The sequence below is a fragment of the Mya arenaria genome, chromosome 11 (genome assembly GCF_026914265.1).
Source record: "Mya arenaria isolate MELC-2E11 chromosome 11, ASM2691426v1".
In the NCBI taxonomy this organism is placed as follows: domain Eukaryota; kingdom Metazoa; phylum Mollusca; class Bivalvia; order Myida; family Myidae; genus Mya; species Mya arenaria.
This window is the reverse complement of record NC_069132.1, coordinates 9,862,130-9,874,429: the sequence shown is the minus strand read 5'-3', so window position 1 is coordinate 9,874,429 and position 12,300 is coordinate 9,862,130. Positions and strand designations below refer to the sequence as shown.

Genomic DNA, 12,300 nt, shown 5'->3' with positions numbered 1-12,300 from the left:
CACATACACAGAACTGCCCTTGTGACAACTCTGTCTCAATCACCACACGTGGGCTTGACAAAAATAGTTACCAATACACCGGATACATTTTTTAAAATTTTATTATCTGTATTTGATACAATTTGCTTTAATTCTACAGATATGAAGAAGGCTAATGTGTTGAACTAGAAGAGAATGTTCTCAATGAGCAAAGCTGATTTCAGTACTCTTGATCTCTGCATCAGTGAATAACTGAAGGCTTGTATACATGTAAAGACTCAGAGCTACAAGTACACAAATCAGTGTTTGTTATACTGTCTATAAAAAAGTTGCCTAATGAGATGAGTTAGAATAAAAAATAAAAGTGTATACATTTTCACAACTACTCCACAAAAAGGATAACACTTATTCATCTTCACAGGCAGATACAACTGTCAGAGCAGTAACAATGTACACATGTCAATGCGTATTACACATAACACTCTAATCATACACAAGTGTACAGCGTGAGTTATGTATACCTTCATTCACTAAGGCTTGCATTGATTCATTTTCATTTTTTTTGCTGAAGTCTATCCCTCATTGTTTATTATCTGCATGCTTTTTATTGCACCGTACCACTAATTACCGTTCAGATATGAGAATTAGTACATACTCAAAAACAAAACAAACACTCTTCGAAATGGTACAAGTAAAGGTTATATGGTTGTCTTTCAATTATCAAATCAACAGCGAAGAAACAATGGCCATATAATACATTGTAAGATCAGCTGGGACACATTTCACTATCAGCTGGTACACATTTCACAATCAGCTGGTACACATTTCACTATCAGCTGGTACACATTTCACTATCAGCTGGTACACATTTCACAATCAGCTGGTACACATTTCACTATCAGCTGGTACACATTTCACTATCAGCTGGTACACATTTCACTGTCTTTAGATTCGATACCCGCACTGAATGGTATGTACATGCTGTAGAGATCGTCAAAGTAAGCGCCATCATTGTCCCCACCTCCAAAGATAATAACCTCGTCCTCCTCTCCGTTATCAATGCGGTACGGCATACACAGGGCCTTATGCCCCACCCGCGCCGATGGGGGACTGTCAACCACGATCTGGCTCCAACATAATGCATCTGGAACACACCGGGAATGAATGTTATCACAACTACTTGCAATACTGTACTTACATTATTAGAACAAAGTGAGCTAAAGCAATGTATGGATAATTCTGTAACAAGTGAATTAAAATGCTTTAAGTAGAGAAAGAAAGATTTATATTTTTTGCATGTTGTCATATCAAAATTGTTATGCTCTATAAAATGACAAATATTTTCAGTTCAACAAATTATTAAAAAGTGACTAAGATTTAACATAAGAAACTGATTCAACTATTAACAGTCAATGTCTCTTTGAAAAGGTAAAGCTAACCAAGGTTGAAGATATGTGTGTCCTCTAGAGCAAAGTCCCCGTTATATCCACCATGAATCATCACCCGATTATTACTGAGAGCACAGGAGGCGTGCCAGCTGCAAGAAATGTGATTTACATAATGCATGTAACATGAATGTTAGTATGACCATTATCAGTGAAGACTTAAGCGAGCATAAGCTACCATACAAGCATTACTGTCGGCAACAAAATCAATGAGGAATGTCAGAAGTTGTCATTATTTTCAAGAAACATGTTTGACTGCCTACCTCCTAGGACTTGGTGGTGAGCCAGATACCTTCGGCTGGGTCCATTCCACTATGCCTGAAATGATTGAATGTCATCATTTTACAAATATTTATTAAAGAACATGGTGCTCTACTATTCTGTGCGGTTTGATTGAATTCTTTACTTACTGATAGTTAACAAGAGCTGTCAACTGTCACAAAATACGCCTGTCCTTATTTTAGGACATCAAGTTTGGTAATAAGTGGTTTCATGTTAAGCTCAATTTAGAAAGCCAACACAGTAAAGACAGTTTTTGCCAAAACAAGGATCATAACTCTTGAGTGACTGAGGTGACATAGCTGGTTATCAAACTTGTCTAAGATATTAACCAATACACATTCTGACCAAATTTGGTGATGATTAGACAAAGGCTTCTAAAGATATTGAGCAGACAACATACCGAACGCTGCTCATCTGCCTGCTCGAACACCACAAGTTAAACTAGAATATGTCTTGGTTTTTTTAAACAGGCATATAAAAAAGGATGGCTGTGACAAGAATTATTGCTATGAAATCGATGCATGACACATCCATTGTCATTAAACATTCTGCAACGTTGATGAAAGAGTTAAAAACTAAAAGTGAAATTTGTAATGGACTAAAACAGTGTGATTCCTATATACACCATGTCGGGACATAATAACTTATTTCTACAAGAAGGAACAACCAGTGTACATCATTCTGTAAATGCTTCTTACTCATGTCGAGGATGTGGAGGTCACTGTATGAGATTGGGGCATCCCAACCCCCAAACACCACCAGCTGGTCATTCAGAAGGGTGGCGGAGTGCCTACAGTGGATGTAGAAAAAAAGGGTAATTCAATTGTGACATACACACTGTAGAATGTTTGGTTGATTAATGCTTAAGCACCATTAGAAACATACCTTAAAGTATGTCATGTAATGTCTTTTCAACAGTGTTTTTGTAACACTTATTCATAATGATAAACATGGAAAAACCTGGGAGCAATGCGCTCTGACTTTGAACATTGATAAAAAGCTTTTATTTAGCCCGATGTTTGCAATATTGATTTAGTGAATTAAAAAAAAAAAGAGCTATCACAGAGACAGTGGCTCGACTATTCCTCCACTTTTCAGTGTACGTTAAAAACTGAAAAGTTTTGGCGAAACATGCATGGATCACTGTATCAAGTCTCAATGCAATAAATAAAGTAGTTGGTGAGATATTAACCTATATGTGTTGACAAGCAAAACCGTAACCAGAATTTCTAAGTTAAATAATAAAGGGGCAAAGTTTATATTATATTGAAGATAGTGTTATCTTACTTGATTAATTAAGAAAGTTGAATAGCTGGGAGCCCTTGTATAAAGTTTCAATGAAATACATGTTTTATTTGCTGAGATATTGACTTAAATGTGGTTTCATGCAAAACCTTAACCAGAATTTCTATTTCGAATAAAAAAGGGCCATTATTAGAATGTAATGCAAAATAGAATTATCTTACTAATATATATAGGTGAATCTCTCAGCAACTACTTGATGTATGGCATTGAAACTTGGTATACAATGGTACTCAACCATCCAATCTACTTAAATAACCAAGTCTCAAGTTTACCGAGTTTTCGCAAAACACCCTGCCCGAGGGTCGGGATGAACCTATCTTACACGAGCGGCAATGGTAGATGCTTTTTCTCTCACCTCAGTTAAACAAAATTGTGTAAAAATGTATTTTTTGCTGAAACTCTTTTGTGCGTAGTGAAAATAAATCATTTTATGCGTATGGATATTTGATAATTCGTGGTTGTCATGGATATGCTCGCAGTGATTCAGGTTGAATTACTAGTCAAACCAGTCTTTAAATAGTTCGGAGGAGAGTGGAGCATTATTTCTTGAAATATGCGTGAAAACTTTTTTATGGTGACATTTGAAGCGAGAAATAGTTAATAAGCATTCTAAATATTGCCACAAGACAAGGTTTCTATGATGCTACAGACGACTGTCTTCAACAGGGGAGGTTATTTAAGGAATGAATTGCGGGGTTGATGTCATTATCGGGGTATGAACGCAATTGGGTTGGTCAATGTGTGTGGAGTCCGAACGCGTACTTTGACCAACCCAATTGCGTTCATATCCCCGATAATGACATCAACCCTGCAATTCATTCCTTATATTTACATCAATAGTTCATTATTTCATTCAAGAATTGTTAAAAAAAATACTTCATTTCATTTAAGAAAACCTTTCAGTAATCCGTTCTTACCCATTCTGTAAATAGAACGACCCGACTATAACCGGAAACATCTTTTTCAAATGACGTCACAATAACGCGGGAAAAGATCAACCACTTGAAATCACTTTAAAACGTCAAATTGAAACACTTCTGGTACCAATATATTTGAAAAAATATAATAAACTTACACTTTTAAAAATGTTGATCTATATTTTACAGGACCTGCAGACACAATACAGCCAATAACAAGATCAATAGCTTTCATGTATATTGTTATGCTATGAATTACGATCCGAACATATCCGAAGATGTTGCGTTCATCGATTGATGAACGTAATTGCCGAAAGGCAGTTCATTTAAGGAATGGAAGTTGAGGTGTAAATATTACAATGTGGCGACAATTAAAAAGGAGTTCCATACGGGAACATACATTTATCTTCGCCCGTGGGCAAAATAAGAACTTCTAGCATGGTATAATTATTGGATCTACTTATCTGAGGTGGGAGAAGTTAACCTATGTGTGCTTACACGCAAAACCTTAACCAGAATTACTAAGACGAATAAAGGGCAATTATTTTGCATTAAATGCAAACTAGAGTTATCTAACTTGGTTAATTAAGTAGGTTGGATGGTTGAGTACCATTGTATAAAGTCTCAATGCAATACATCAAGTAGTTGCTGAGATATTAACCTATGTGTGCTTATATGCAAAACCTTAACCAGAATTTCTAAAAATAAAGGCCCATAATTTGCATTATATTCAAATTAGTGTTATCTATCTTGATTAATTTAGTAGGTTGGATAGTTGGGAATACATATTTAAAGTTTCTATGCAATACACGATGCCTTTGCTGAGATAATGACCTTAAGGTGCTTGCATGCAAAACCTTAACCAAGGTGTGACGCCGACACAGACGCTTGGGTGAGTAGTATAGCTCTTATTCTTTGAATACCGGTTGTCGAGCTAAAAATCAATTTTATTTTATAGGTCTGATTCGTAATGTACTGGTACTTACCCAGATCTGGGGATAGGTTTCTCCCCTGAAACGATAGGGCTGTACCAGCTTTCCATGACTGGACTGAAGATCTGGATCTCATTACTGCACCCGTCTGGCTGTGGGTCGGGACGCGGGTACACACCACCAAATATCCACAGCTCGTGTCGGTATAGCGTAGCACTATGATAGGCTCGGGTTGGAGCTTTACCATTAACCTACAATAGAACATTTTGCATGGAACACTGACCTATATACAGTAAGTTCCTATAAAAAAAGGACAATCCATGGAATGCTCAACCTGAAATCTTGCCATTTATACTTTAAGCAGGGCTTTTTCACCTTCTTTGCTAGGGGCCGAAATTCGGCTACTTCATAATTGGGAAAAATGGCATATGTTCCCAATTTCCAGATATTTTTTTCACAATTCCCAGATATTTTTCCCAAAAAGGGAGATCTTAGTTCAATAATTTACAATATAAATTTATTCTGTTTGAGCAAATTATACTTTATATAATTTTAAAGTTAACATAAGAAGAATGCTGTATAATTTAAATGTTATTCGAGGACCAATTAGTCCATATATTGTTATCAATTCTTTCCCTTGATTTAGAATCAACTCTATGAAGATTAAAACAAATCTCTCTCCCTCTTTTGTCATTGCATACAGTTAAAAAAAGCGAAGTCAAAGACATGATTTCTCCCCCAATAAGATCTACATGTGTATCAATTGGAAATCCATACATTTTAGACTTTTCAAGCATGACCCTGTGGAGTGTTTGTACACAATTCATATTAAAAAGGTCATAATTGAAAAAAATCAGCTAGAAGTAGACTCACATGTAAGATATGAGCCTGTTTTTTGTAACATAAGTTCCAAGTTTCATATGGATACCTTGACCTGTGTTTAAAACGTGTCTTCAATCCTCATGTGGAATTTCCCATTTTGAGACGTTTACGCATTAAAATTTCCCAATTTGCAGAATTTCACGCGTTTAAATTTCCCAAAATGAAAAGGCTAGGCCTCTCCACAATTTTTAGTGAAAAAACCCTGACTTTGCAACACATATTTACACGTATCTCTTGTTAGTTTATACTGCGAGTTCATTTACAACATTTCCAACAAATATACTTTAAAATCAATGAAATTATTTCTTATTTATTAAATGAAATACAGATAAAAGTTTTCAAATTCATGATACAATGACCATCATTATAAAGATAAAAAGTTTACCTTTAAAAGTTGCCATTTCCATTCTTCAATGTCAAGCATATGAACGTCATGGAACCAACGGGTGTTTTTGGAACCTCCAAACACGTAGATACAGCGCACAATTGGGTCGTATGTGGCCGTGTGACCCATTCGATACTCTGGTTTCTGGCTCTCAGACTCTGTCACCATATCTAGCCAACGTCGGGTCTCTAAAAAACACAGGACACACAATAAAATTTCTTCGAGAAACAACAATGAAGCATGTACAGCAGTTAGAAAACATTATCATCTGCACAAAAAAGTGAAATTAACTTATTATCTATTAAAAAACAAGTACAGCAAGATTTTAAATGGTTATGCGAACGGTAATAGTGTTGTTATTTTTTATTTTTGAAAAAGCTATGTCATTCAAGAGAAATTATTAATTGAAAAATGTCTACTAGTAGATCGACTGAGTGCAGTATAAAAACTCCAACAAAGCAATTACTTGTACTGAAAGCAATTGTTTACAATTCTGTTAATCCTATAGTTTTTAACTAATTTTGATATTAAATAGACATATAGTCAGGTAATGTTTCAGAAATTAGTATGAAAATAATGAATATACAGAATTTTGACTTAAAGACATCTTAGGATATCATAACAATTAGTATTGAAAGTAGTACCAAAACATACACAATATTGAACTTTGCAAGTGCCCCATTTAGGCTCATTATATGTGCATTAGAAGTGCCCTTTTTGACCTAGCAACCTGCCCTTTTCAAATCCTGGCTGGAGCACTGTAGTAATGATGCTATCTCTTTTTAAACAATTCAGCCAACTGCTCATAATGGTTTTACTTCATTCCTTTAGCGAGATTCTTTTAAATGATTTTTTGGCAAACAATACCAGACATAATTAAGGTACAGTGCTATATCTCCTCACATCATGCAATAGCGTCATCTCACCTGTATCAAGCGTCCAGACTGAGTCTTTGCAGAGTTGAGACTTTTCACCCTGGCCTCCAATAAGGACGGACTGTTTCTTATGGATGAAGCACAAGCTGTGACCCCATCTACCACTCGGCCGCTCCAAAGCTGAGATGTAAAACATTCAGTTGAAATTTAATTGACTGAAAAAATAATAAAATTTAAATAGTGTTATGTATTTGGTACTGTATGGGAAGTGCATATACACATATTCAACAGTGAAATAGTCATCTAAGATAGATAAAAAAAAAATGTCACCCCCGCTCCATTTAAAAAATAAATTGGATGAAAATCTAGCATATAATTTATATTGGCCTTACATGTACAAAAAATATTACAAAAGAAACACATACAACAATCAAGAACAGTGTGTAACAAATTTGTTATTGACTATACATAGACATACCTCGTAAAGTAATATCTTTGCATGATGCCATTTTCCCTCTCTCTTCTGGCAAATCGATATTACTATTTTTTAATTTATGAACACCCTCCATGCCATCTTTTTTCTCAGTATTTACAATATCGAAGTCAATATTTTCCTTATCAGACTTCTGTGTGACTAAATCTGATTCCACTGTATTTGTGCTGCTAGCTTTATCAGTCTGTCGATTTTTTCTGACGCATTTATTTTCCTGATTTTCTACAATTTTATCTCCAAGAACACCTAAAACTTCTGACTTTTTTCTTGGTTCAGATTTTCTCCGTGCATGTTTTGATGTGTCTTTAGTTTCTGTTACACTTTGGACATCATCCTTACTGCGATCCTTAGCATCTACATTTTCATTTCCGCTCACTTTATCACTAGGCTGCTTTTCACCAACATCAGAACTATTGGCATTAGATTGTGTAGATTTCTTTCTTGTACCTTTAGGAGAATCTTTTTCTTTCTTGCCAACTTTTGGTGAACTTTTATTTTCAGCATTTTTCTTTGTTTTTCTGTCAGCAGACTGAGGTTTAGGGGAGTCCTTCTTGTCTCTAGGGGAGGTTACTTTAGCCCCATTAGAGTCTTTTATTTTCTTGTCTGGTTTTGCTGTTTTACTTTCAGCATTTTTCTTTATTTTTCTATCAGCAGACTGAGGTTTAGGGGAGTCCTTCTGGGTTTTAGCGGAGGCTACTTTGGCCTCATCAGAGTCTTTTACTTTCTTATCTGGCTTAGCAGTCTTTGGCGTAGTCTTTCGCATTCTGGTGGTTGTTTTCTGCTTTTTGTTGGTAGGACCACTTGGAGTAATGTCTTCCTTATTTAGGCTATTACGACGCTTTTTCTGTGGTCGATCAGGGGTGCTCTTTTTCTCATCAAAAAACTGTAATTTTTCAAACAGTATGTAATACGATGCAAATTCACACCATTACGGTTATTTAAGGATTCAATCTTTTAAAAAGGTGAAATTAATAAATGAGAATCAACAAGCTTTAAAGTACTAATCTAGATTAGGAATGATATATTACTACCATTTCTAATATAATTTCTGACACATTACCTGTGGAGTGTTTTCATTTGTAGTGATCAGATCTAGGTCGAAAGTGGCCACAGGGATAGGTTGAGGGGGTGGGGCAATATATTCACAGATATCAACCACCAGCTTGGCCAGCCCTTTCTCTGTCTCACTCAACATGAGAGGTGGGACCATCATGTCAATTTGCTTCCACAACAAACACCTGAACATATGGAATTTGTCAGCCAAATCAAATACAAAATAACAGTAACTATTTTAAGTATTTCAAAGTTTTGCAAAATAGGGTATTCTACATGAGTATTTTGTCATAAGGAATGTGTTAGAATCTTTGCCTTGAAGGGCTAACATTACCTCATAAAGAGCTCTACCTGTTTCCACTTGTGATTTTCCCTAGATTGATTTCATCATCCTTGTAGCGCAGATTGACCTCATACTCCCGACCTTCTTCCTCCCAGTCACCCTCACTGAACACAACCAGCTGGTCTGATATTGGCACAGCAATGTGACAGTAAAATGAACCTTCTTCACGCCTGTAAGATTATTAAGATAACAATCATTTAGCCAGCAGAACTTGCTTTTTACACAGTGCTCCAGCTAGCCTGTTTTCTGAGGGCGCTCCGCCCCTGCCCCCTTTTAGGGTAGTGCCTTTTTCACAATTGCTCCATTAACACCTTACATCCCGTTAGTGCCCTTTTGATTATTGGAATCATCACCAAAGATAAAAGGCCCTGTAATCCACTGTCATATTTGAGACATATTGTGCAAACACATGATAGTAGTGTATCTCTCAAGTGTATTAAGCCCCTGCCAGCACCATGCTGCCCTTTGAATGCCAAAACTTTGCCATGCTACCCTTTCTTATTGTGTATTTGTGTAATGAGCAGACAACCTGTGTTTTCATAACTGGTAATATCCTTATCCGATAATTGGGTAGAGTAACATACAATTAGTGACACATCGCCAGTAGGCGGAGCTATTGAACATCAGCCAATCAGAATATACATTGAAAACTCATTCATTAAATGTTTGGAAGTTCATAAAATATTATAGTAAAAGCAAATGGATGGTGAAAAATTTTGCCGAGCACTAATAAACCTTTTACTATTTTTCAAGGGTAAACTTACCCCCTGGGTACAAAAATTGGGGGTAAAATGCAATTTTGGGGGGCATGAAATAAATATTTTATTTTTTTATTGAAAAGTTACTTTATTACAAATTGTTGGTTTTGTATTGAAGTTACAACTTAACAACTATTTTAATCCCTGTCAATCAAATTCTATTGTCTACAGGTTACATTTCTGAACTGCTCTTTGGATGACTTCATCCACGTCTGTCCCATGTTGTTACATGTCATAGTCAATTGTCATCCTGTTTTTATCATTGTTGACCAGACACATGCTTGTGAACTTGCTAATGTGTCTATTTTGGGATGAAAATCGCCTTTCACAAGGCACAGATGCAGACATGTGTAGATTGGTTATAATGTTTCGCTGCTTTTCATTCATTTCGCCAGGTGTAAAAAGTTATAACCTTATGAAACTAGATAGTATTTTTCATGTCTATTTTTAGAACGCGGTGTGTGATTCCAACGAAATTAATATTCACCCCCATGATTTTCAGACGGGTGTGATCTCATACCGGGTGAATAATGTATGCGTAATTTTTATTTTTTTATTATTACCCACAAAAATATTTAAATGCTTTTCTTAGCAAATGGTGCGATTTCCTGCATTTTAAGCTGACTAATCCAATGATTTTTTTGGTGCAATTTACTGCCTTCTAAAGGCTGTTTCCCCTTGCGAAAAACTGTCTATTTTCCCCAAAATTTTATAATTTTTTCCTGATTGGTAAATGCAGATTATGTTAATGAATGAAAACAGCAATGAATTTCTTGAAATATAAACAAAATCTTGACAAGACTTACTCTTTCACAGCATAATGTATGCATAAAAAGTCAAAACATGTTTATTTCCCATTATGTTAGCTGTTTTGGTCTGATTTTGTTTTTTTCCCAAAGTCGACTTTTTTCCCCAATTTGCAAGGCACAGGCGGTAAAAATAATTCCAAAATAAATGACAGTAATCTGCTATATAGACCAACTATAAAATTGTTGTTTTTCATTTTTTTGTATTCTTTTAGGTTCTTTTTCTGAACAATTTCAACTGGTAGTGAGTAGTAATGTTTATATTGACACCGGTGACAAACCAAGTGTAATGTGTAAAGGCGGCCAACCTGGAGTCTTCTGTCCTTGTACATAAAATGCGGGGATCCATTGGATCATGCGTTTGCACTCAAATAATAATTAAAGATACAGATACCCGGTAAATATATCTACATTGATTGTTACCTTCACAATCATTCGCGTTTACAAGGATTATGCACCAGTCAATTGTAACCTGCCCCCCCCCACCCCCGGGAATAGCGGGGACTTTGACTTTCGGTCCAGCCAAGCCGTGCAAAATCCCCGCCCTGCAGGGAAGAACTGCTGGTAAAACACCCGCCAAATGCCTATCGCACCCCTAGGTAAGGCCCATTCCCTGCTATACTTGACACATAGACAAAACCACCACATTCACCCGGCACTGCAGGGCAACCTGGAAGGTAAAAACACGGCCTATTTCCTCGGCTATCCGAGGTATACCCCTGGACCTGGGGGCCGTGGTAACAAATGACTGGTGCATTAAGGTACCAAGTACAACTCTTTTTTTTTTTTTTAAACATTCCTGTTGTGATAAAGAATAGGATGAGTTGGGGGTAAACAGCCATGTAGATAATCACCAAACCCTGATCGACACCCCAGTTTCTTCAAATTTAAAGCAAGGATAGAACTCAAAAGCTATTCTGAAATAACCAGTTTTGCTTCTTAGCAGAGCTGTGAATTACCCCGTTTATGTGGCCCTAAATGACTTGCTGAAATGGTTTAAGCCCTTCAGCTGCAAACTAAGGCTTTTAAAAAGTTCTTAAGTTCAAGAAACCCAAAAAGGGCGCTGCCTAGAAGGAACCCCAATTTCTCAATATAAATTATATATCTTCATTTTCTCTCTCTATATATATATATATAATTCTGAATCGTTTATTTGACCTAAAATTGAGGTTACTGACTACAAATCAAGGCTTAATCCGCATCAAAATGAAAACTGTTCAGGTGAAAATGTCCGTGTGCGATTCCTTCGTAACATTTCAACAACATAATTTCGTACCTTGTAAGTGATACAGGCGGCGTCGCAACACTGGCAATGCATTTTAAAGCTAGATGCGAAGACATGCTGGTCTTTATGAGGTGTTTATCTTGTAAACGAACTAAATTTCGCGGTTATTTTCTGTTTACTTCCTACTTCCGTTTTTGAACATTCATTCGGAACTACTCGGCCATTTCATTTTTTTTTCGATAAATATGTCCGAGGAGCTCCGAATGCTGAACATTATCAAACTCCGCGCAGTGTTACTTCCCTTGCAGTACAGTAATCACTGCCACCACAAGATTTTCATCCAAAATTGGATGAAAACTTTTAATGGCATTTTTTTTAATCATATATATTTATTCTTATATCCTTTCTTAAATAATTACTTTACGCCAGTTGATAGGCATAATATGTTTTATAAAAAAATAACAATTAAAAAAAAACATTCGGAAATGTTCGGTCTTTTTTCAAATTGAAAGTAGGATTTACAAATTACAATATCAACATGGATGTGTTGTTAGCTATTCAGACATGTATCGAACGTTTTGAACCAGGATTGCAAGCAAAACCAAAACAAATCGAATGTT

The 12,300-nt window shown here is 36.0% G+C and overlaps 1 protein-coding gene across 1 annotated transcript; it reads right to left on the bottom strand.

Moving 5' to 3' along the window:
• Positions 1–85: 85 nt before the first annotated feature.
• On the bottom strand, positions 86–11,928 carry LOC128209997 (uncharacterized). Its single transcript, XM_052914289.1, has 11 exons — positions 11,732–11,928; positions 8,900–9,061; positions 8,556–8,733; positions 7,481–8,378; positions 7,054–7,182; positions 6,128–6,315; positions 4,915–5,111; positions 2,405–2,496; positions 1,688–1,742; positions 1,419–1,516; positions 86–1,123 (listed from the first exon to the last, which is right to left on the bottom strand). The coding sequence occupies exons 1-11, from the start codon at positions 11,794–11,796 to the stop codon at positions 900–902; spliced, it is 2,286 nt and encodes a 761-aa protein (XP_052770249.1). The 5' UTR covers positions 11,797–11,928; the 3' UTR covers positions 86–899.
• Between the last annotated feature and the right edge of the window lie 372 nt (positions 11,929–12,300).

Bases quoted from the DNA above. Each gene is read 5' to 3' on its own strand.
- LOC128209997 (XM_052914289.1), bottom strand. From the start codon at position 11,796: ATGTCTTCGCATCTAGCTTTAAAATGCATTGCCAGTGTTGCGACGCCG. The intron at 8,379-8,555 runs GTAATGTGTCAG...GAAAAATTACAG, and splicing joins CAAATGAAAACACTCCACAG to TTTTTTGATGAGAAAAAGAG. The intron at 2,497-4,914 runs GTAAGTACCAGT...CATCCACTGTAG, and splicing joins AAACCTATCCCCAGATCTGG to GCACTCCGCCACCCTTCTGA.